The 25,561-nt window shown below is 36.5% G+C and overlaps 1 protein-coding gene across 1 annotated transcript in view; it reads left to right on the forward strand.

Moving 5' to 3' along the window:
* Positions 1-25,361, forward strand: part of ift43 (intraflagellar transport 43 homolog (Chlamydomonas)) — a 33,166-nt gene extending 7,805 nt beyond the window's left edge. Inside the window, exons 3-9 of the mRNA XM_081394223.1 lie at positions 5,139-5,209; positions 14,017-14,052; positions 15,039-15,085; positions 21,443-21,515; positions 22,907-22,982; positions 23,147-23,209; positions 24,540-25,361. Of these exons, the coding sequence (XP_081250349.1) occupies positions 5,139-5,209; positions 14,017-14,052; positions 15,039-15,085; positions 21,443-21,515; positions 22,907-22,982; positions 23,147-23,209; positions 24,540-24,650 (477 nt within the window). The 3' untranslated portion in view covers positions 24,651-25,361. The remainder of the gene's footprint in view (positions 1-5,138; positions 5,210-14,016; positions 14,053-15,038; positions 15,086-21,442; positions 21,516-22,906; positions 22,983-23,146; positions 23,210-24,539) is intronic.
* The last annotated feature ends 200 nt before the right edge of the window (positions 25,362-25,561 follow it).

Raw genomic sequence — 25,561 nt, forward strand, 5'->3', positions numbered from 1 at the left:
CACCAGAGTTCCACTGGGGGCGATCGCCATGAGTGCAAAATGAATGGGAGTCAATGGGGCTAGATGGCTAAATGTGTCTCTTTCACCCGATTGCCGTTGAGAAATCTCAGATCTGATTGTAGATTTTGCAAGTTCAACATGGGTTTTAGGTCGAAAGTTGAATGAACGAGTACTTATGTCCTTTTGATTTCTTACAGGCTGAGTTGTTGTTGCCCATAAACGCTAGCATTCTGCTAATGAACGCTGATTGGTCAGTGAAGGACTGATTACGACCAGAGATACCGCTTGATGGCATCGTGTCATCCGCAGCAGGACCAGAAACAAACAAAACAAAAACTCTTCTAGCACGTGTGTTTACCTGTGTCAGCTGTGTTGTCGATGCCTCAAGAGAAAAGAAAGTGCAGAGCGCGAACGCACCAAAGCGACTGAAGGATTGCCGTGAAGCAGTATTTCTGGTTGTACATGTGAATGACGTCATTGACACTTTAAAAGACTTTTTAAAGCAAATAAGTGACTCAAAAAAATCTAACACCCAGCAGTGTGTAATTTATTTGCATCTCCTTTCGAATACAACATTCAAATTACAAGACAAAAAATTATATCCTGAGAAAAGTGGATTTTTATTGGTATAGCGCCATAGACCTCCATTCATTCTGCACTCGTCCTGTGAGCGCCCTCATATGGAATCAGAGAGGAACTGCAACCAGTTCAGAAGCCGGAAGTGTAGTGAGAGTGAAACTTCTCGCCATATTAGACATTCTCTGGTTTTATCGAGTTGATGTCAATAGCGAGCGCTCTCTATAGGCATATTCATATTTTGCCGCCATGTGAAAAAATCCAGCAAAATGCGCCGGCGCGTTTGTCGACCCCAGAGGATTAACTTTAGCCTAACCATAAATTGTGATTAAAATATATATGCTCACTCACATCAAGACGTCGCTGCGGTGGTGGAGTCCATGCAGGAGGAGCAGCGTTTGGCACTGCGTCGCTTTTCAGCGCGAGCTGTGTGGAGAAGCCAAGGATATGCAATAAGTCAGGAGAGGTGTCGTATTTGGCCAGAGAACGCAAAAAATGTGAAAAGAATTGCTGAAATTTAAAGCTGGTTTGTAGCATACTAAGAATACAGCCTACTTTGCTGTTATTAGTACTGTAGTGTTAAAGGTATAGCGGAGGATTTTCCCGAATTTTAGAAAAGAACCGCCCTCTCCACTTTTTGAAAAAATGCACATGCGCAACACTCTACCTGCTCCCGAGAGGGAACGCCTATTAAACGTGTGCACGAGCTAATCATAGCTTACATTAACTTTTACTAGCAGTGATTTTAAATGGATTTCTCCAAATAGCATGCCAAACTTTACCTGTCAAGAAACTTCGCGACTGAGGCATCAGTGGGAAGCCCAACCTGTGTTTTGAGCGCACGCCATCGTGTGAATCGTGTGCACGAGCACGTACGACGGCCTTACGTAAACATATCACCAGAATGATTGACACTTAGGAGGACCAATAGTCTTGATGATCCACCCGGAAAAAGAAAATCCTCCGCTATACCTTTAAATTATTGTATTTGGGTTAGGAGGCTTAGGTTTTATTGTGAATTTGTTATGTAAATTTGTTCTGTTTTGTATTTAAAGTACTTATATTTATATATTTACTCTAAAATTTTAATATATTCAATTTTAAGAATTTTTTATTTTATCTTTTTCTTTTTTGTTTTAAGTATCGGTACAGGCACCGTTTTTTTTTAAAGGTATCGATTTGACACCGGTATCGAAAAAAACAAAAAACGATACCCAACCCTACTGAGACGTATGAAGGTAAAATGATGCCATAAAGAATCGCATGTGCAGGGTAAGATTTGTGGAAGTGTACATAAGATTGTGCGTACATTAAATTTACATGCGCAAGAGAAGCTTTGTAAAGGTGAAAATCGCATTTCAAATGTAAGAAAAAAATTATTTGCAGCATTTAACCCGATATGCACTGATCCGTCTTTCTTTTCTCTCACTCATTGACTCATTGAGGGATTTACTCTTATCTGATTGGTTCAATAAAGACACCAGACGCCAAGACATATATCTTTATTTGGTTCAGTATCATTCTCGCTGCTGGAATGGTACTTTTAATGCACACATATATATAAAAAAAGGCAGCTTTTAATAATTTCCGCTAATTCGCGTGAACTGTGATCGTTTTGACAACGTTGTTGTCTATATGCGAAAAATGCAAAGGAAAAACTTTTCCGTTCTTAGTGCATTGTTGTCGTGTAAACGTACCCTCACATTGATTTCCAAGTGCACTGCAGTTTTACATTTATAAGGGGGCAAATTTGTATAACCTTAGATGTTTGCATCATCTTTAATACCAAATTCCTACATTTATATTCAGTTAGTATACTAAGACATTATATTTGAAGTATTGAAACATGATTTTAAAAAATGTTTTTTTTTTTTTTTTTTAATGAAATGATAGTTAAAATATGAAGCTAAAACTGTCAGTAGGTGGCGGCAAGTCACTGTCAACCGATTTATTCAAACAGCTGATTCATCCAGGAATCATTCAGGCTGCGTCTGAAACTCTCTTGAGGAGGGACATACTTTGCGACCGCTAAAAAAGTATGTTGTAATATAATGTAATCTGCATGTACTGCATTCGCCATGTTGTAACTGTAATGTGACCTACCAGAGTTTTTTTTTTTTTTTTAAGCAGAGGCTCTGTTCTTTCTTTTGATATAATGACTGTTTACATATTTTTACAACAAAATATTCTGGGGACCATGAAATAAAATTAAAAAAATGCTGGCGTTGGCTGGCAACTTAAAAACAAAAGGCTGGCCGGGAAAGAGTAAATTTTTTATTATCTACAACAGAACTCGTCAAAATGTTGTACAATATATGCAACTTAAAAAGGTTTAATTATAGCAATAATTTAGAATTTTTAACTTGCATTTATTTAAGTTCAGTTAATAGATCCCCTGAAATTCTTTTGAGGGTCTATTTTTATTGCAAGTGTGTTTTTTGTTAGTTTTTTTATTGAATTGAACAGCTGATATCTTCAGTACAGGAGACTTTTATGTGCTTTTATTCAGGTGAACTGATGGCACTTGATGAACACTCATTATTCACTCCCCTGGTTCTCTCTGCTGACCTATTTTCCACGGATTGCATGAAAGACATGTATAGCGTCTCTTTTGAGGTGGAATGCAGAGCGACCCCCCCCCCCCCCCCATCCTGACATCAGGATTTACAAATGACCCTGCTGAAGGAACCCAGGAACGGAAGTTTATTTGCTCTGCTGTGTTTTTTATGCTGAAAGTAACTGAATTCCTGCAGGGCTCTGGCTTATTTGCAGACCCAATTTGGTAATGAGAAATGCGTCTTTTTTCAAATGCGTTTGTGGGTTGCCCACCCTTGTTGTGCCCCGAGGAATTCTGTCATGTTAAAGCTGGACCGTTATTCAGCTGCTCACAGAACCGCTGTCGAAGCCCAAACGACTATTTTCAGAATGAAAGAATAAAGTGAGATGTTTTTTTCCCCTGTGAAGCTATTTTGGGTCATGCCCGGTCAGAGCGGTTCCCACACTTACACCCCTCAAACCCTGTCAGACCTCTCTGAGTGTCCTACACTCGTTTATTTCATCGCTATTTCATAACATATTATAACCCAGATCTTTATTTAAAGTTGACTAAGGTTTGGATTAAGATGTTTTAATGTTTTTGAAAGAAGTCTCATCAAGGCTGCATTTATTGGATCAAAAATACAGTCAAAACTGTGATATTGTTAAATAGCGTTCTAATATGATGATTTGATGCACAAGAAACATTTGTGATTATTATCAGAATGTTACAGATTATTACATTACCATCCAAAAGTTTAGGGTAAGATTTAATAAAACGCAGAAAAAAGAAAATAATACTTTTCTTTAGCAAAGACGCATTAAATTCACCAAATGTGTCAGTAAAGACATAAAAAAATAAATAAATAAATAAATATATATTGTGCCTATTAATTAATTGTATTAATTATTTGTTTTATATGTTTGCTTATTATTTGTTTACTTATTTGTTTTGTATATTTACTATTAGTAATTATTTACTAATTATTTGTTTTGTATATTTACTTAATTGGCTCTAAATGAGTTGTAGCAGATAGTTTTGGGAGACACATGTTCCTCCTTCACTACTGTTTAAAAGCATCCCAGGATGCACCTGGTGAATGTCCTGATCTAGACAAAGAACAAATTCAAATATAGCCTAAGAGTTTTCATTTGTGTCACGTTTTCATCACTACATCATTCCCAGACCTCCAGTTGTGTTATTTCACAGTGTTCATCACTGCACTATTACAAAATAGTCATAATAAAGAATCAGAAGATGTGATTAGTGTTGTACGCCTGTCTTTTGTTTACCTTATAGCTGTCGTTTAAAAAAAAAAAACATTTAAAGAGGACCTATTATGCCCTTTTACAGAGTCTTGATGTTTCAGGCTCTACTAGAACATGTTTTCCTGCTTGAATGTTGATTATTTTCCTCATATTCTCCATTGTTGCGGCTCCTCTCTTCTCAGTCTGTCAGTAACGCTCTGTTTACTTCCTGTCTCTATGAAGCCCCTCCTTCTGAAAAGCACACTGCGCTCTGATTGGTCGGCTGGATCAGTGTGCTGTGATTGGTCGAGCGCTTTGAGAGTGTTTGGGAAATGTCCCGCCCCTTACCATAACCACCAGTTTAACACACCACTAACTAACTCAACCAGGCCCCGCCCCTTTATTCTGCATATTCATTATTTAAATGAGGAATATTGTGACGTGTTCGTTCCCGGAAGAAACTCAAGACTACAATGGAGGCGTTTCAGGGAGTTCAGAAACATTGACACTGATATAGAGATTAACTGGAGCTTGTTCATGCTCAAGCAGCAACATTACACACTAAAGACAGATGAACATGGACAAAAGAATAACAGGTGCTCTTTAATACTAGTATTAACAAATTATGATGTTGGCTACATGTGCGTACATTACATTTTTAGTACAAGTACCTTTCTAATATCTGAGTTAATGTGAAGACACACATCTATTTGAGTGCTCATCCATGAGACGTGATGTTGTGCTGTGAATGTACTGAGAGTGTGTGTGTTCGATCCCAGGGTCCTCCACCGAAACCGGCCCGTCGGCAGGGAGGATGGGCGGAGGAGAGCGCAGGAACCGGATCTGCCAAGTGAGTACAAACCTCTAGATTTATGAGATGTTCTTCATGTTTTGCTTTTCTAAAAGCCCACACTGTCATTTCCTACAGTATCTACATCTGCTCAAAACATCACACTCACAACACCCCTCACACACTGCATGTGCTGTCAATAAGAAACAGTTCCACACACGCTTTATTAAACCGCAGTTTCAGTCCAGCATTTTATTAAACAGATCATCGGTAAGTCCATAAATTATTGTATAAATAAGATGGAATAAGAATAATTCATTCTCTTTCTAGTCTCTGAACGATGTCTGAAACTTTGTATTTCTAACACTTCTTGTTTATTTTTTTATTGTTAAAGGGGTGGTTGATTATGATTTGACTTTTCTAACTTTAGTTAGTGTGTAATGTTGCTGTGTTGTAATGTGTGTAAGTTACGACGCTCAAAGTTCAAAGCAAAGGGAGATATTTACTTTTACCCAAATCGCTTTTTAAGAACTACAACAAACGGCTGGTAGAGACTACACCACATTCCTCCCGGATTAGTGACATCACCAACCCTAAAATTTACATAAACCCCGCCCCTGAAACACGATTTATAGATTATCATGACAGAATATGCTAATCAATGAGTAAAAGATAACTATACATCAGCTACATAAATTCATCAACTAACCATTCAGAAATGTCCTGTTGCTTCTACATGTTGTCTCTCCATCATTGTCTGACTCCGGTTTGAACATAAAATGCTAAAAGTTTTGAAATGTTCAGTGCATGTGTGTGTGAGGTAAAAGGACACGAGCTCTTGAAGCTCCGCCCCCTGTGCCGGGAGCAGCAGCTCATTTGCATTTAAAGGGACAGACACAAAAACTGTGTGTTTTTGCTCACCCTCAAAAAGTGACAATTTTAACATGCTATATAAAAATATCTGTGCGGTATTTTGAGCTAAAACTTCACATACACACTCTGGGGACATCAGAGACTTATTTTACATCTTGTGAAAAGGGCATTATAGGACCCCTTTTAGACAGGGGTCGTACAAGGTGCTTAAAGTGCTTGAAGTACTTAAATTTACTTGAAAGGTGCTTGAATTATTGAAAGACAATATATGTGAAATTGTTTAATTTTGTTGATAAAACAATCTTTTCACACAAAATTACCTCTGCAGTCCGTCTGATAAAGATATAGAGCTATTTCGCATGGCTATGAGCGTGATATTGCTCATATAAATATCCAAGTAAATGATACAACTTTCATTCTTCAGGTCCATCAAATCAGTTTGAATAAGGAAAGCGATTATCTTTGTCATAGTGTCCTTACCGCAGTCATTGCATGTGCTGCACTTTATTTGTACCATTTTGTTTTATTGGTTTATTTTTATATATCTATTGACCTTTTTTTTAATTAAAAGGTAAAAAAGATATTTTATTAGTGAGAACTCTGATTGTAGTCCTTGAAAACCAAAAAAGTAGAGCTTGAAAAGTCCTTTAAAGTCCTGGAATTTCATTTGACAGTGTCTGTACGAACCCTGTTAAGATAAATTCCTCATTTGTAAGTTGCTTTGGATTAGACTATCTGCTAAATGAATAAATGTAAATATCAAACAGGAAAGAGGACATGCATCATGTGTGAGATGTGTTTGCAATCCAGCAATTACTGCAGTAGTTGAGCATTTCTTAGTATTTCTTTTATCATGATCACGATAGCATGACTTTTGGATGTAAAACACTTAATAAATACACCTAATCCTACATCAGTCCTATAGGATTTGTTGTTCACTCCAATAGAGGAACAGCAAGCAATGGCCGTCAGTCGCCACATGATGGCATCATCTCCTGTTAAATGAACATTATGGTCACTCCTAATGGCAGCATTCATTTCAGTAATTCGCCTGTAAACTCTAATGTAAGAAAACAGAAACACCCATGTTTCCATATAAAGCCTCTGTTAAAAATGCTCATCAAATTCATCATTCTGAATCCGTTCACTGCAGATTCGGAATGTACAATGAAAAATATGTGGTACATTTCACAAATAATTACATAGAAATGGCAAGTAACACATTGAATTCAACATGTAATTTTGAAGTAGAAAGACTGAAATAGTATTTTCTTGTAAAACGCTATAATAATCTGTTTTATTTACAACTTCAAAAATAATTTAGTTTATAATAATAATAAAGTGTGTATGAGCCCTAAAGTCTGCAGTACATTTACATGTGCATCATATGTGTGCATTTAGTTCCAGTGTTAGCATAATAGTGAGGTGTGTGAATCTCGTGTTTGCCTCTGATATATGCCAGTAAAGCTCGTGTTGCTCATTTTATTTAACAGATATAAAGATGCGGCTCATAATGAGTGATTCAATCCAATATTGAGTGCTCTCAAGAGCTAAATTGATAGTATCTAAAACCAAATTTTTTGAAGATGAGACCTTGATATCATAATAAATGACACATTATGAATTTTTACAGTATTTAATTGAGAGAGAACACTTTATATGATGGTGTTAAGATACTGTTTGCTAACAGTTGTTTTTTCCCCCACTTTATATCATATATAAGAGCGTTAGTCATGATAAAATATATAGTAAAATCACTATTTTTTTTATCTTAATAACAATATTTTACCCCGCTTTATCCCAGGTACGTCTGCGGTGCAGTTCTGTGTTTTGAATGCCACACTATCATGATACTCACTGAATAATGCACAGTTAAGTCTCTTTACTGTACATGTATTTAAAAAAATAGAAAGTGAATCTTTTCCACAAAAATCCACTTCAAATGTTATCCTCATTCAAAAATTGGGGTCAGTAAGGATTTTTTATGAAATAAATCAATACTCTTATTCATCAAGGACGCATTAAATTAATCAAAAGTGACAGTAAAAACATTTTTAATGTTACATAAATTATATTTAAAATACATGCTGCTCTTTTTGAACTTTCTATTTATCGAAGAATCCTGAAAAATAAAATGTATGATGGTTTCCACACAAATATGAAGCAGCACTGTATTCAGTATTGATAATAATCATAAATGTTTCTTGAGCATCAAATCCTCATATTAGAATGATTTCTGAAGGATCATGTGACACTGAAGACACATGAAAATTCAGCTTTGATCACAATTACATTAAACTTTATATTCACATAGAAAATTGTTATTTTAATTTTTCACAGTGTTTACTGTATTTTGATCAGAGACTTATTTTAAATACATTTTTAAAAATCGTACACACCACAAAATTTTGAATGTTTTGTAAATAGTTATTTTGCATATAATATGCACAGTGTTTCCCCTAGGTTTACAGGTTTGGGGGGGGGGGGTTGGTTGGTTTGTTTGGGGAAAATTGACACAGACACTATCTATCTATCTATCTATCTATCTATCTATCTATCTATCTATCTCTATCTATCTGTCACATAAATTGTCTGGGAGGGTAATGGTTTGTAAAAGTTAAAAAATGTTAACATAAGATATCTCTTTAAAAAAATAAATAAACATATTTAAATCTTTTTAAAATTGACTTTTGCAAATAACCTTTGTTAAATTTATAGAAGTATTTGTTAATATTAATGGACCAGAGCTTAAATAGTTTTATTTTTTAACTACCAACTAAAAAAAGATTTATAAATACTAACAAATATATTGGTCATTCATTGTTCGTTAATGTTAGTTAATACATATATATGACAAACAAATTTCAAAAGGGCTTTTTTATGAGAAGTTTTTATTTCTATGATGCATTTATTGGAGAGAATAATCCTGTCAGACGCACCACTGCTGTGAACGCGCGTTCACGTAAACACAATTTAAACCAGGGGCGGAGTGGCAATCGGGAGAGTCGGGACTTTTCCCGGTTGGCTGGTAGTGTTTTGAGGCCGCGAGGGCCGTTCTGATAATAGTTAATGTTATACATTGCGAGTTATATTAGCAACAGAATCCGGCGGCCTGATGTACGGCCGCTTCCCGCTGGTCAAACTGTGCCACTCTGCTCAACACAGTATATAAAAGTGCTCAACCCGTTCGGCAGGTCCAACCATGTCAAGGGTTTTCAAAAACATAGGGGGATCAGTGAGCGGCCCCTCCCCAAATGGCATAGCCTGTCGGGCCGGCCTTTGATGTAAAAAGCCGCCGAACACCTCTTTTTCCTCGTCACGTTTTGGAAGTCTAATGTCCGTGTGAGTGAGTTAAATGATGCAAAGGCAAAAAAGAAAACTGAAAGGTGACGCTGAGCATGGGCGGCGCTAGCAGGTGCTTCAGCACCCCCAAGAATGACCAAAGCACCCCGATAGATAGCACCCCCAAAAAATAATTTCTGGAAGCAATTACATTCAGGATGTATTCTATGGAAGCCCTGAACCGCATTTTGAAGAAAAAAAAAAAAGAAAACTTATCTTGCTATTTCGAGATATTAAGTTATTTCAACATAATATCTCGTTATTTCGACATAAGACGTCGTTTTTTCGACATATGTTATTTCAACATAATATCTCGTTATTTCGACATAATAAGGGGACATTCTAATTTGCATTAAGCCACATCAAGCGTTCTTATAATGGTTTTCTATGGGAGGAAAATGCTTAACGTTAAATGTTGCGTTCATATTCTGGGCTCATCTGATTTTTTGTACATAGCAGCCTACTTGTTATGATTTTAGTATCATAATGATGATTAATTAATGCACGCACAATTATCCGTGAACTTGATTTGAACAAATGCCTTTCAACTTGTGTTTGCAAAATTCTGAAGTAAATGAATGTGCAGCAATTTGTACAAATAGAGAGTCTGTAGGCCTACTGTACTGTTTTAGCCATTAAATAAGCACATTTAGTTATATATTTGTTAAAATATTATAATGTTATTTTTTTCCATCTATGTTGATTATGAAAAGTGAACAGCACGAGTAAGATGTGCAATTATATTTTATATATATATATATATATATATATATATATATATATATATATATATATATATTAATATATCGAGAGACATGGAGTGGGTCAGACATGATTTTGACCACTTCATTAAGTTTTGTTTTGTAGAAAACCTTTCTTTAAAGTGAATTTCGTTTTGTATAAATTGTATCTTAATTTTAATAATTTTTTCATCAACCAATTGCATGGATTTAATAAATAAGAAGCAAATAAAACAGACAATTTAATCATGGAGGCGCGGTCAATTGCATTGCACGTGAACTGGAGCGCATCTCATCCTAACTTAACGAAACTCAGACATGAGAAATACATCAAAAACACAAAGCTTGAAATGTCTTTAAACGAAATAATTCAAAACGAAAAGAAAAAGGTTACTCTCTGATTATGTAATCCATGATGTGCATTTCTCTCTATAGGCACGTTCACTACGAATATGGCGATCGTCAACTTCATCTTTGCAGCTGACACTGTCAGAAAACACTAGTTTATCAATAAAAATCAATGCACGCGTCACCGGATTTACAAATGCACATCTTGCTTGTTGCACGCACACATGTCGAAATAACGTGATATTATGTTGAAATAGCCTTATTATTAATAATATATCTTTTTGAATATTTGATTGCATGCTGAATTTTGCGCTTGTTCAATTTAATAAAATTAAAACTTTAATTGTGATCATTAAAATAATTGAATATTTAATATTTAGTGGCCAAGTTTGGCTGAATTATTATTAGTAGCCTATATATAGCTCCCCCTGTCAATGAGCACCCCCTCAGCACATGCATTAAAAATTCTATACTATATTATATTTTTATAAAATTACAAAAAAACTAGTTAATGCTGCTGTGAGGATTTCTAATACAGCATCTGTGGGAGTGATGACAAATTGGCATATTTCTCTCTTCTTAGTTCTGACTGCTGTTATCCATCTCTCGCAATTTTTTTCCTCTTTTTGAAAGTTGTGAAAAAACTATAGAGGAGTTTTTCTTTTGCTATTTGAGCAAATGGGAACAAAAAAAAATAAATTAAATATTGTCTCATTCACCGCTATATTTTTGAGCATTTTTTTTTTTTGACCACCGAGGGCCGGTGGTCTACGAAATTTCCCGGTAGATTTTTTGGTCCCACTCCGCCCCTGATTTAAACAATGTATTATTCAATGTATTACTTCTATATAATTATATATTAAATTGTTCAAGCAAGTGGTAAAATATTTAACCATGTACTTATATTAAAATCTTTTGTATTTAAATTTTAATACAATAAATCTTGCATGTCACAAAGAACTTGTTTTTCCACCTCCACGAATGAGACGAGTGTTGTTCATTATGTCGCCTTGTTGAGGTAAATTGTAGTTTTCCTTGCTTTAACTCAGTCTTAAAGTGAAAAAAGTAGTAATTAATTAAATAAATTTATGGTGAGATTACTACATTTTATTTAATTAATCGCACTTATGGTGAAATTACTACATTTTCAGGTCAATCGGTGTTCATTTTGATCACGAAACATGCGCTGTCACTTTAATTCAGCGTTTGCAGCACAGCAGAAATAGACTCGGTGCGGAAACGATCTCTGCACTGCTGTATACGCACCGCAACTGGAACGGATCGATCATCGACGGACTGCATCCGCGTGCAGTGTACGGGAAAAAAATACTCACCGCAAACGAAATATATGTGAACCGGGCGTTAGACTTGGAGCAGGAGAGCTACTCCGGCTGCTACTCGCAGTAGAGCGAGTGTTGCCATCTTCAGTTCAGCGACATTTCCCGCCGCGCGCTCTCTGTCCGCTAGTGCTCAACTGTATGTGACGCAAGTGTTTGTTTGTGTGTGAGTGTGCGCACGTGCGCACTCATTGGGATAATTGTAAACGCGCAAACACAGACAGAAAAGACATGCCATCGTGGAAATAAGATAAACAACATATTACTTAAGGGCCATGTAGTTTTTTTTTTTATAAAATAACAAATTGTAATCTGGCGCTATAAAGAAAATCAAATCAAATTTACTTGACCTCCAAGGGGGGGCGGGGGGAGCCGTTAGGAGGGCGGGGCGCCCCCCTTATATAATGGTAGGGGCAACACTGATGCATATACTGGAGAAATTAAAGTTCACTCTCAAAAATGAAGGATCTTTATTGGCATCGACGGTTCCATAAAGAATCTTGAACTTCCATGGGAATCTTTCCATTGGACAAAATGTTCTTTATGGTGAAAAAATGTTCTTTTAGATTTCTTTACACTTAGAAAAACTGGTTCTTTAAGACCCGTTAATCTAAAGGTTCTTTGGGAATCCTGATATTTTCACTGCAAAAACCCCATCTCTATTGGCTCAGTTACCGGAGAATAGAGCAAACTCTGGCCGTCTCTCAGGAAAGGTCGAAGCGTCACCAAACTTCTCCTGATTCTCCCGACTGGGAGGTGTTAAAGGCCTTCTCCACGCATTGATTCTGCTTCTGAAACCTCTGAAGAAGACAAGGACTCTTTCTTCATCTCAATGTCACCCCTCGTGCTCAATCACCGGCGCTCTGTTCCCACTAATCCCACAGCAGAAATCCCGGGATTTGCAGATCTATCACTCCTAATTGACACTAAATGATCTGTCAGTTTATTGATGAATCTTTGAGGCCAAATTGTCACAATACATTTGATCCCGAACAACTTTTCTTGGCAGTTTTCGCATGTACACGGCACTGTAAACGGGGCTGAACCCACAATCAGCATCTAAAGACCCTCGAACACACTGAAAACTCATATTTCTGTGGCCTTTGTTTCACTCTTCATTTATTACACCTAAATGTGAAAGTCTGTTTTGTCTACTCTAGTGAAGTGTTTATTATTCCAGCATAATTTCACTCAGATGTAGTATATTAAACTGCACATGAACACAATCTCAGGAGCCATTAGATGGCGCTAAACACCAGCAGAACACCAGCAGGATCCAGTACATCACCTTAAAACGTGTGAAGCCTGTCATATGAAGTTATAGTCAGGAAAAACTATTATTTTTATTATTTATTTAACAGTTTATTGAATGTTTAGACAAAAAAAGAAGGAAAAAAAAGAAATATATATATAATGCATGTGTATTTAAGTATCATATTTGATAAATCAGACTTTTATGGCTCATAGTCTGATGATAAAGTGAAAATATGAAGGAAAAACAGCTCAGTTTTATTCACAGGCCCAAACTGAGTAAAAATATTATTTTTTTTGTGCAGATGCTGATATAAATATGAACAAAAAGATTATGATGCTTTTAATGTAACTCAGTAATATCTTTATAACTGAATAGCAGATACTTGCATAAAATGCATATAAATATCAATATCTGCCAATATGTCTTAGTAAGCTGATATTTAATTGCTTAGTTTATGATCAAATCTCTATGGTTTTAAATCTATAATGCAATGCAATACAATAATGATTGAGAGATGAACAAATAAACCTTCCTCAAAAGCCTGATGATCATATTTGATACTCATGATTATGATAATAAATGATGTATGATAATCAAGTAAAGTGAAGCTGCTTCAGTCCAGCTGAAATATTACTAACAATATCAAAGTTATTCTTGCGTTTCCTTGATAAATCAGGGCAGATTTGACACAGAAAGACTCGTGAAGCTCGAGCTGAAGGAGGGTTAAAATAATAAAATTGTCTATGCTATTTTCCGAAACGGTGTGAAAATTATTATTCACCACATTTATGCTTAAAAATGATTCTTTTCAAATGAATGGTGATGAATTAAAGCTGCCACTGCTGTGGGTTTTAGATGAGAGGATTCAGTCTGAGAAGACGTTTCACTAGACACAGATACACACACTTGCAGTGATTGAGTGTGATTGTGCTGGTTGATTGTTGTAAGTTTGATTTGTGATGTCCTCCACAGGTCTGGAAGACGTCAGGCGGCTGAAGAGCTGGAGGAGTGAGTTCACTGTCTTCACTGTCTTCACTTTTACTGTCTTCAGGATTCAGATTAGCATGCAGTGATTAGGAATCACAGTTTTGAGAAAAGGACATGTTTGTTTATGCTCCTGATTTAAGGAGGAAATTACCGTCATACTGAAAGTGTCCTTGGTTAATGCGAGAACAATCACTCTGATTAACAGGCATGATGGTGGAGTTCACATGTATAACCTGTGGTTATGGACTAGATCAGTAGCGTTGAGACCACGAGGACTGGACGACAAGACGCGTATTCACAATGATTTAGCTGACTATAGAAAACTATGCAACATTATGTGAGAGAGTGTGTGAGACTACGTCTACGTTAATCCGGATACATTCGAAAACGGCGTTTTCGTTTAAAGCGTTCTCCGTCCACACTGAAAACGCTAAATTCACCTTTACTGCGCATGAGTAAACCCTCACAAAAGCTCACTGAGATGATACTGACGGAAAAATAAATGATAAAGTTATGGTGTAATTCTTCTGGCAGGATCATTTTATTTAGCAAAATATCTCCTCATTCACTGAAGCGTCCAGGTCATCATTATATGTTTGGTGTAAAACGCTAAAACTGCTCTCATGTTCAGCAAATGCGAGTGAATTTTCTGAATTTTCTGTCATCTTTGCAGGACTGTGATATGTAAAGTAACATATTTTAGCAACTGTGTGAAAGTGAACAGCACATAACAGACACAATACCGCTATAAACATCAATATCTATTGGTACAATATGTGTCACATGACTAAACTTACGTCATCGTTTTCAAATACCTCTGGTTTCTCAGTCCACACTACAACACGAAACATCGTTTTCAAGTTTATCCACTTTGGAGAGCGTTTTAAAAAAAGCTTCGTTTTCATTAATAAAAATGCCGTCTGTGTGTGTGTGTGTGTTTAGTTGATGGATAGAGTGTTGTCCCTGTTCTCTTGTGTTTAACACGATGTCTCTCCCCGTGTGTGTAGCCGGCGTCTGAGGCCTCAAACCCCCGAGGGCTCCGACACTGAAAGCGGTGAGTATAGATGATTCCCTGGAGCTCGGGTTCACTTCAAACACATTTACTCCACCATGAACACGCCTTAGGAAATTCAAACAGAACTGAAGCTAATGTCTGCTAATTTACTGTACGACACTCCATAAGAGGGCTGATAGCGGAGCGTGTTCTGTGAGCTTCCAGCTGCTGGGACTGATAAATTACTACACAGTCTGAAACATTATTTCATGACGTACACCAGCGGCAAAATTAATTTGTTAGATTTAGAAATTTGTTAGAAGATTTAAGAATTAGTTTCAAATATAAACAAATTAATATCATATTAATCTGCTAATATATGGTCAATATACTGGATTTATTTCAGATAGTTGCATTTGGTTTCAGTACTAAAATAACTAAAGCTAAATAAACTGCTGAAACTTAATAAAAAACTATATTATAAAAATATTTATATTTATATATAAAAATATATTTAAATATTATACTATAATATTTAAAAAAGAAAGCGATTAATCACATCGAAAATAAAAGTTTGTTTACATAAATACACACACATGCACGTATATATGTACATATATAGAAATGTTTGCATGTATATAGTGTGTATATATATTTATACATTATATTATATATAAATATAAATATTTTATATATAAATAAATAAAAATTCTTAAATATATACACAGCACACCCACATTATGTAAACAAAAACGTTTATTTTGGATGTGATTAATCGTTTCACAGCCCTAAAAAAAAAGAAAGAAAAAAAGACAAAACAACTCAACAAAATGACTAAAATTCAAATGAAAGAGAGAAAAAAAGAAAATGTAAAAAAAAATATTTCATTCATGGTATATCAATGATACTAAACACATATCAAACTCATAACTTTGCTGCCGTCAGTCATAAACACCATACTGATGTCTGAACAATGTCGCCCGCCCTCCTGAGCTCGTTCACTGAATCTGATCCTCCTTTCCTCGTGTGAAAGTTGCTTGAACTCATAAATATAAATAAGAGAATAATGTGGTCTTGCAGAGACGTGACGCTCGACTCTTTGATGGAATCAGCATCAAAACCCGGTTTCTGCTACACGTTCCCCCTCCGCCTTGAGTGTCACAGGTCGTATCGCGACCTCATTAAACAAAACGTTGTTTTCTCTGGCCACTTAATCATGGCGTTTGCATAGCGAGAGCTTTTCCTCTCGCCGCCTCACGCCGAGGATTGTGTCGACGGTGCATTATCGGGCCGGACGCAGGGAGGGTGTGAGAGTTCAGGTCCAGGGGCCGGTTTGCGAAGGCTTTCTGATGTCATTGCTCTGAGAGCATTAGATGTGACTGCGGGTCCACGGGGGCCCGAATCTGCTGAACCACACGCTTTAGAGATGAGGGGACGCTGTCACCTCGCGCTCATGAATATGAAGCAGCGCTTGTGCGCGCCTGCATTTATTTGTGTATCAGGAACACAGATGAATCTTGTCAGTGACTAAACGAGGCTGGCATTTTTAATTAGCTTTAATTAAAAATGAGAGAAAAGGAAGAAGTTATCAATGTAGGATAACGGGGCTTGTTATGAGGGTCAGGGAGATGAATTGAACGTGGCTTTTGTGACGGGATTCAGAAAGCCTGAGAGGGAATTAAAAATGACCACGTTTATCTCCTTGAGATAGAGTGTGTGTGTGGAGGGAGTGTTTCTAGGCATCATGGGTTCGGTTGTTTAAGGTCATAACGCAGCTTTGGTGGAGAACGCAATCCCAGAATGCATGAGCGCAGTGAAAAAATAAATCCCAGATGGCAGTAAGCAATTGAAAACTTTACAACTATATTTTGGATTCATTCAATACCTAGATCTAGATGGCCTTTTTCGATCTTCTGGTCTGTAGATGTGGTGCGGCTCCTCCTCCTTTTTCACCTTAGTAAAGTAGCGTCACACTCTTCCTCATGAACACACTGATCTGAGGAATCCTTCATGTCTGGAGCACAAACGCTGCACTCACACACTCAACATTAAGCCTGGCTCAATGACTTGGTGAACAGCGCTAATTCACATTCGTTAGTTATATAGAAGTTCCTTATTATTACTGAAAGTTGTTATCAATTCAACACTGCTTGAATGTGAAGGGAATGTTTTAAGCACTTTTATAACTTTTAACCCTTTAAAGCCTACTGTGAGGTTTATTTGTTCATCTCTCAATCATTGTTGCATTGCATTATGTTTTAAAACTTCAGAGCTTTGATCATAAAACTAAGCATTTAAATATCATCTTACTTAGACATTTTATTGGCAGATATAGAGTGACGACTGATATTTATATGCATTTTATGTAAGAATCTGCTATAGTATCTCTTATATTAAAAAAAATCATCTTTTTGTTCATATTAATATCAGCATCTGCACTAAATTGCATATTTTTGTTCACTTTGGGCCTGTGAAATAAAACTGAGCTGTTTTTCCCTCCATATTCTCACTATATTAGACTGTACGAGCCATAAACGCCTGATGCATCAAATATGATACTCAGCAAACAACATATGCAAACTTTTTCTTTCTTTTTTTAATATTTGTCTAAAGGTTTGATAAACTGATCCATTTCAAACATTTAGATGTTTCCTGACTATTATTCTTATATATATATCAGGCTTTACAGGACTGTGAAACCATGTTTGATGGATATTTTGTGTGTGCTCTAAGACCAGTTTTAGCAGAATGTCAGAGCTGCTCTTTTCCATACAATCAGATGTGAATGTGAACTGTTCCTTTAGGCATTACATAATGTTACAGTGTTTGTTAATGACTTCGTATTCATGAACAGATGTCAAAGTTATTATAAAAAGTGGTTTCACTTTATTTTGATGGTCCCTTTTACACGTTCTGTTGACTAAGTAACGTTGCACCTACATGTCTACTAACTAACATTACAGTATTAGTAGAGTATTAGTAGACTGGTATGGTTAGGAAAAGATGACATGTTGTTGCAAAGTTACTTATAGTCAATAGAATATCTGTTGGAAAGCATCAAATTAAAGATAAATGATCAGATATTAAACGGAGTCTACTAATAATCTAATGAGAGTTAGCTGACATGTAGTTGCAGAGTTAATTATAGTCTACAGAATGTTCAAAAGAGACCATCAAAATAAAGTGTAACCTTACCTACTTTTTTCCACATTGGTTGAATGTAAAATGAATGTAAAAATGAATCGCTTTTGAACTTTTCCACTTCAAGTGGTGAAGGTGACAAAAGTTTTGTTCTAGATTTTGGAGAACTCCGGTCAATTTTAACATGGAGCTCATTTTTTTGTAAATTTGGAGTGCTGTCAATACAGAGAACAACAACAAAAATCGGTGTTGCCTACACCGTGTTATCCTCTTTTTAAAATTTGCACCCTGTTGACTTCAATGGGGCAAGTACTAAACCTGCTTTTAGTCTCTTAACATCCTTGATGTGTCATTACAAGTGCACAGAAAATGTGAGTGATTCCTTCTGAGTGAACACGGGTGAATCTGACTGCAGTAGATGTGAAAGATATGAATAAAAATGATGTTATTTCAGCCAGCGCACATACCTGTATTTACATCCTGTTTTCGGTCGAAGTCCATAGTAATCAATTGTCGAGTTCACGCGCGTGATCATAGGAAACTAAACCTAACTAACTATAGCTAACTAAACTCTAGATTTTGTTAACAATAAAACCCAATCACAAACCTTTGAACAGCAGTGTATATATCAGGCTGAAGAAAAAAAGTGTTACTAGCTTTATAACATTGGATGAATGTAAAGTGAATCGCTTGTTTTTGGATAAAAGCATCTGGCGACTGCATGTTGTATAGTTGTAGTAGAAACACTGAACAACACATTTCACTCGTGTCGTTTTTGGAACTTTCCCACTTTAAGTGACAAAAGTTTTGTTCTGATTTTATCAACAAAACTTTCCTTAAGTGACTTGTAGTCTAAAGAATGTTTTATAAGGGACCATCAAAATAAAGTGTTACCTTACCTACTTTTTTCAACATTGGTTGAATGTAAAAATGAATCGCTTGTTTTTGGATAAAAGCATCTGGCGTTTTTGAACTTTTCCACTTTTAAGTGGTGAAGGTGACAAAAGTTTTGCTCTGATTTGATCAACGAAACGTTCCTTGATAAAGAAAAGCAATGCTTTCCTCCGTGTGAAGCACTGTGACGGTGGTTTTGTGAACGTGCCACACCTGAACGCACTCCAGCAAAAGCCTGTCCAAAAAAAAAAAGAGGAGAAGGGCTGTGAAAGTTTGTCCTTCTTTGGGAGCGATGCCACGCTCTGTCCTGTCGAGTTTTGCCAATTAAAGCGGGTTCCCACTGTTCTGGGCAGCGGGTGCGTGGCTCTTGGCACCGCGGCTCCTGCCAGGCCTCGCCGTGACTTCCGACCCCACACAGATGGGCTCGCAGGCAGGCCTGCGCTCCTGGAGCCCGGCCCGGCCCGGCCCGAGTGGACACGCAGGTCGCCGCTCTGGCCTGACGGGTCCTGAGGGTGGCCGGCGCTGACAGGGCCCAAATGCTCGGCTCCGGGATGAGTGCGAGTGTGTGTCGGTTTCTGGGGAGCCCCTGGCCGGAGCGCCGCCTCACAGCGGGGAGAGATACTGTCTCGATCACTGAATATTCATGGCCGCCTGGTCTCCGTGACAGGGGGGCAGCGTGGAGGAGGATGTCAGCGCGAGAGTGAGAGAAACACTGGGAGGAGGGAGGGAATCAAACAGTTCACACACACAACATATAAACAGAGCCGTGCCGAGGAGACAGACAGCATCTGTGATGATTGGAGGGATTGTGGGAAATGCTGCAACTCGCAGTAACACCCAGCAGTAGCGGTAGCATATGGCCGAAGAGAAAAACTTTGTGGCTCAGTTCAAATCCATAATCAGGCTCTGAGAGGAACTGAATCAGCGAGTGAATGAGACTGACTGTATTAAACAGTCCATTGTAAACAGTCAATGTTTGTTTCTGTAAACTAGCAGTTACAAAAAGGCCCGTTCATACTAAGAAAGTTTGTTCTATTAGCATCCACACCAAAGTACCAGAACGTTCTGTTTATTATTATAAGCGTGATGCAGTTTTGCTGTCTGCTTCTTTAAAAAAAATTATGTATTCTGATTGGATTTCAATGTTTTCATCGTTCATCTGCCTGAAACAATCGTTCTGAAAGTGTTGACATCGATATACTGTTATAAGTCAATTATAAAAGGTCAATATTTGTTTCGGTAAATTACTGTAGGAGTTACAGTATGTTAGCTAGTGTAAAGGCCCGTTCATATCAAGAACGTTCATTTTATTAGCAAATGTTCTGTTTATTATTATATGCGTGATGCAGTTTTGCCGCCTCTTTAAATAACCATGGGTTATACACATTTAGATTAAATATGTCATTCTCATTAATGGAGTTAAGCACTTAGGCCTAAGTTACATGAAATTATTACTGAGAAGTTACAACTTTATTTTATATTCTAATAAATAATTAGTAGCTCGATCACATGGTGAGTTTAAATCCATAATCAGGCTAACTAGAGGAACTGAATTGGCTTTGGTGAGTAAATAAAACTGACTGTTGTAAGTCCATTATAGAAAGTCAATATTTGTTTCTGTAAACTAGCAATTGCGTTAAAGGCCCGTTCATGCCTATAACGTTCATTTTATTAGCATTCACACCAAAGTACGATAGTATTCTGTTTATTATTATAAGAGTGAAGCAGTTTTACCTTTTTCCTCTTTAAATAGCCGGTGTATTCTGATGTCTATGTTTTCATCGTTCATCTGCTGGAAAAAATCATTCTGAAAGTGCTTATATCGACTGATAAACCGTGGAATGAATGATTGAGGCCTGAAGCTTATCAGATAGATGTATTTATAGTTCATAAGTAGCTACATTTAACACAAAAGAAGCTTGTTTCGTTGCTAAAGCATTGTTTAAAGGGATGAAATGAAATTGTACTCATGCTGTCCTAGGAGGATATGGCTTTCTTTCTTCATATGATCAGAGGTCGCAATATTTTGGTCTTATTTTCAATACAAAGCATTTGTATTTATTTAGTGTTATTATGGGCTTGTTCTTGTTTGCTGTTTTTTCTAGCAAGCTTATTTAGTTGTAGAATGCAGTTTCGATTGGATTACCGTTGTGTTCGCTTTGTGTGTGGTTTGTGAAGCGTCTACTTTGCGGGTCCCATCCATGTGCATTGTATGGACTAACAGAGATGGATTATTTTTCTAAAAATCTATTTGTGTTCATATGAAGCAAGAAAGTCATACATCTGGGACAGCGTTAGGGCATGATACATAATAAGATCATTTTCTATATTACATGTCTTGTTAGAGTCCAATGGAAAATGCATTTCACCTACTTGTTCTAGACATCCCAGTGATTCCAGACCTGGAGGAGGTTCAAGACGAAGATCTCACCATGCAGATCGCTGCTCCACCCAGGTATCAACTGACACTCATTATCAGAAACAAACTCATATGGTTCACATGCACACAAACAATAGTGAGACCATTCTGAAACATGTCCACTTGAGCCCAATGTTTGAGCATTTGACAGATGGATCTTGCTAAGAAACCTTATTAAAGAGGACCTATGCCTTTTTTCACAAGTCTTGATGTGGTTTTCAGGCTCTACTAGAACAGGTTTTGCTTGAATGTTGATTATTTTCCTCATATTCTCCATTGTTGCGGCGCCTCTCTTCCCAGTCTCTCAGTATCGCTCTGTTTAGTTCCTGTCTCTATGAAGCCCCTCCTCCTGAAAAGCACACTGTGCTCTGATTGGTCGGCTGGATCAGTGTGTTGTGATTGGTCGAGCGCTTCGAGTGTGAAATGTCCCGCCCCTAATTACCATAACCACCAGTTTAACACACTACTAACTAACTCAACCAGGCCCCGCCCCTTTATTCTGCGTATTAATTATTATAATGAGGAATATTGTGACGTGTTCGTTCCCGGAAGAAACTCAAGACTACAGTGGAGGCGTTTCAGGAGTTCAGAAACAGTGAAATAGAATATATATATATTTCCTTGAGGCTTAAACACAAAGCACAAAAGTAAAAGAACAGTTGTAGTCTAGGTCATGGATTTTTCATGCCAATGACCCCCAAATATGATGATCACCTATGGGACACCTTTCCTAAAATACAAAGGCAGATATTTATTTTTATGTACAAAAACCCATTTATTCTCTCTTTTTTTTAAATAATAAGCAACAACAAATATTATGCAAGTTATCCTTCCCCAGATAAAAATAATTGGTTTTATATTTCCACTGTACTGAAGCCAAAACAAATGATTAAAATATTATCTGGAAAACATTTACTTTATATAAGATTAACAAGAAACAAGAGGATAAAGATTTTTCAATTCAGATTTATTTGCATAGCGCTTTTCACAATAAATATCATTCTAGACCAGCTTTACTGAGGATATTATGCTTAACAACAAAACAAAAAAATGAAACTTCTTATCTTGAATAGTTAATTGTGCTAATCTAGGGCTGTCATGGAATAAAATAATCACAGTTAGTCTCTGATTTCTGACCTGCCTTAAGAAAGCTAAATGGAAAATGAAACCAAAATCAGTAGAGGTGATTGCCCTAAACATATATAATTCATATCTTAAGTCAGTGTTAAAGGTGAAATAGTTTTAAGATGTCAGGTGTGTAATGGTTTGTCAGAATATTTTCATCATGTCAAAGTTTCAATTCATTCTTAATTTGAATGATGGTGCTGAAAAGTTTCAAAGAATTTAATCTGGTTGTCTATCAGCAATTTAAAGGGAGGACAGTCTAGTCTTTAAGATGATGTGAACCAACTCTCTCTTGTCTTCAGTATCCAGGTGAACCGAGTTATGACCTACAGAGACCTGGACAACGACCTCATGAAGTACTCTGCTTTCCAGACCCTGGTGAGACACTCTACCCATCATTCCTAAACAGCAACACAGACTGTCAACTCTCTTGTAAGGCAGAGTAAAGTTTCTGAATCATGCTGGCCTGTAGTTAGATTGTATAGCTGCGGTATCATCAGTAATTGTTTGCCCAGTGTTTTGCTTATATTGCATGTTTCCAGGATGGAGAGATTGACCTGAAGTTGCTCACGAAGGTTTTAGCCCCGGAGCAGGAGGTGAGAGAGGTGAGCAAATATAGCGTCTGTCCGGCTCTTTCTAAGGCGTTTAAGAGGATTTATGAATACTTCATACTTTCCTGCAATGTTTTACAGCAATAGTCCACCCAGAAATGAACATTCTGTCATCATTTGCTCACCCTCATGTCATTACAAACTCATATGATTTTCTTCTGTGAAACACAAAAATAAGACTCTTTTAAACACTGGCTAGCAGTCAAACGCTTACAATCATTATGTGCAATCAAAATGTTTTCAAAAGTCCCTTATGTTCACCAAGGCTGCATTTATTTGATCACAAGTACAGTAAAAAAGTAACATTGTGAAATATTATTATGATTTAGAATCACAGTTTTTATGTGAATATATAGTAAAGTGTAATGTATTCCTGTGATCAAAGCTGAATGTTCAGCATCATTACTGCAGTCTTCAGTGTCACATGATCCTGCAGAAATCACTCTAATATGATGATCTGATGCTCACTATTTATTAGTAATATCAATGTTGAAATTTAGTTTTTTGCTGCTTCATATTCGTGTGAAACCTGTGATACATTTTATTTTTCAGGATTTTTTATTAATAGAAAGTTCAAGAGAACAATAGAATCTTTTGTAACATTTATAAATGTCTTTACTGTCACTTTTGATCAATTTAATGCATCCTTGATGAATAATGTTTTTTAAAATAAATCTTACCACAAACTTTTGAATGATAGTGCATCACAGTTTCCACAAAAACTGTATTGATAAATAATCATAAATGTTTCTTGAGCATCAAATCCTCATATTAGAATGATTTCTGAAGGATCATGTGACCCTGAAGACTGGAGTAATGATGCTGAAAATTCACAGGAATAAATTACACTTTATAATGCATATTCACTTATAAAACAGATATTTTACAGAAGAGAAAAACATTTAAAAATATCTTAATTATTCCAAACTTTTGACTGGTAGTGAATGCAATGACAGTCCATTACGACAAGGACAATAATAACTATCAAAATTATTTTTAAAAGTTCTGCAGTTGATGCCTTTCCTGAGAAACTCGAAGTGCACAAGTCCTCGACTCTACTTTCTTGATCATTTTATTGTTGTTTTTCATCCTTGGAGCTTGACAGACATGCTCACTGTGAACTGCTGTATACTTCACATTGTTTCCTTACAGAAGATGCATAGATTATTAAAAAATAAATAAAAGAAAAAGTCCTTTTGTGTTCCTTGGCATGAGTGTAAGTAAATGATGAATCTTTTTGGTGTCCCTTTAAAGCCACTGTTCTTCTCCTGCTTCCCAGCCTCTCTCTCTTAATGAAGTTCCTATGGGTTTTCATGGTTTTCAGGAGGATGTTGTTTGGGATTGGGATCATCTGTTCACCGAAGTCTCCTCTGAACTCCAGACGGAATGGGATCAAGAAGAGCGAGAGGAGCAGTCGCCACCTCCTGTGGCCTGAGGAGGGACACGTCTCTGTAGGGTTACATTTACACTTCATGTGTTCAGATATTGTTCATATTGAATGTGTCTCTTGACTATGTCATTGTCATTGCCGGTGACGTCACACGGCTTTACGCTGTGTTTGTGTTTCTCATTAAGGTTAACCTTGCAAACCCAGAAACATTGCTTTTCTTAACTGGATCAATCTGGAGACATTTGTCACCGTTTGTAGTATCTGGAAAAAGCGTAAATCCAAGGTTAATGAGTGGGTAAACTGAAATCCAGTTGATTGAGTTAAAATGAACTTTGCTCATCCGAGCAAGCCAGCCTTATCATTATTGACCAGACCATCGACCGTGAACCAAACGTCCGGTTCTCAGCTATTTCAAACACGGTGAGCTTAATTCCTGTGTTTTTATCATGCCTTGTTTGTTGGTTAACATAACGCGTTTCATTTAAGTCAGAATATCAAATTTCACTCTTCGAAAAATGTACATTTCTCTTGAAATTATCCATAAACTAATTAATTATTCACCTTTTGTCTGTGAAATGTTTTAATAGTCATGTTCAATTTTTTTTTTTAGCCTTGATGATATTCAGTATATATCTTGTAATTTATGCTTTCAGTATATATCTTGTATATTATGTATTTGTTTTAAATGGCTTAAAAGATTAAAAAAGGGGAACCATTGTTTTGACCAGTAGATTCAAAATAAAAACAATTACCAATAACCACACTGTGAAACATGCTGATTTCACTCAAACTAACACTATTAAAAATCGGTTTTGACAATTTAAGAGCTGAATTAGAATAAAAATAAAAATATTAGATGAAAAACTTTAAAATTAGAAATGTTGCTTTGGAAACTAAAATAAGTTAAAGTACTAAAATGACTGAAAATGAAATACAAATTTAATGAAAGATAAATA

Source organism: Scardinius erythrophthalmus (assembly GCF_964197995.2).
Source record: "Scardinius erythrophthalmus genome assembly, chromosome: 19".
NCBI classification, from domain to species: domain Eukaryota; kingdom Metazoa; phylum Chordata; class Actinopteri; order Cypriniformes; family Leuciscidae; genus Scardinius; species Scardinius erythrophthalmus.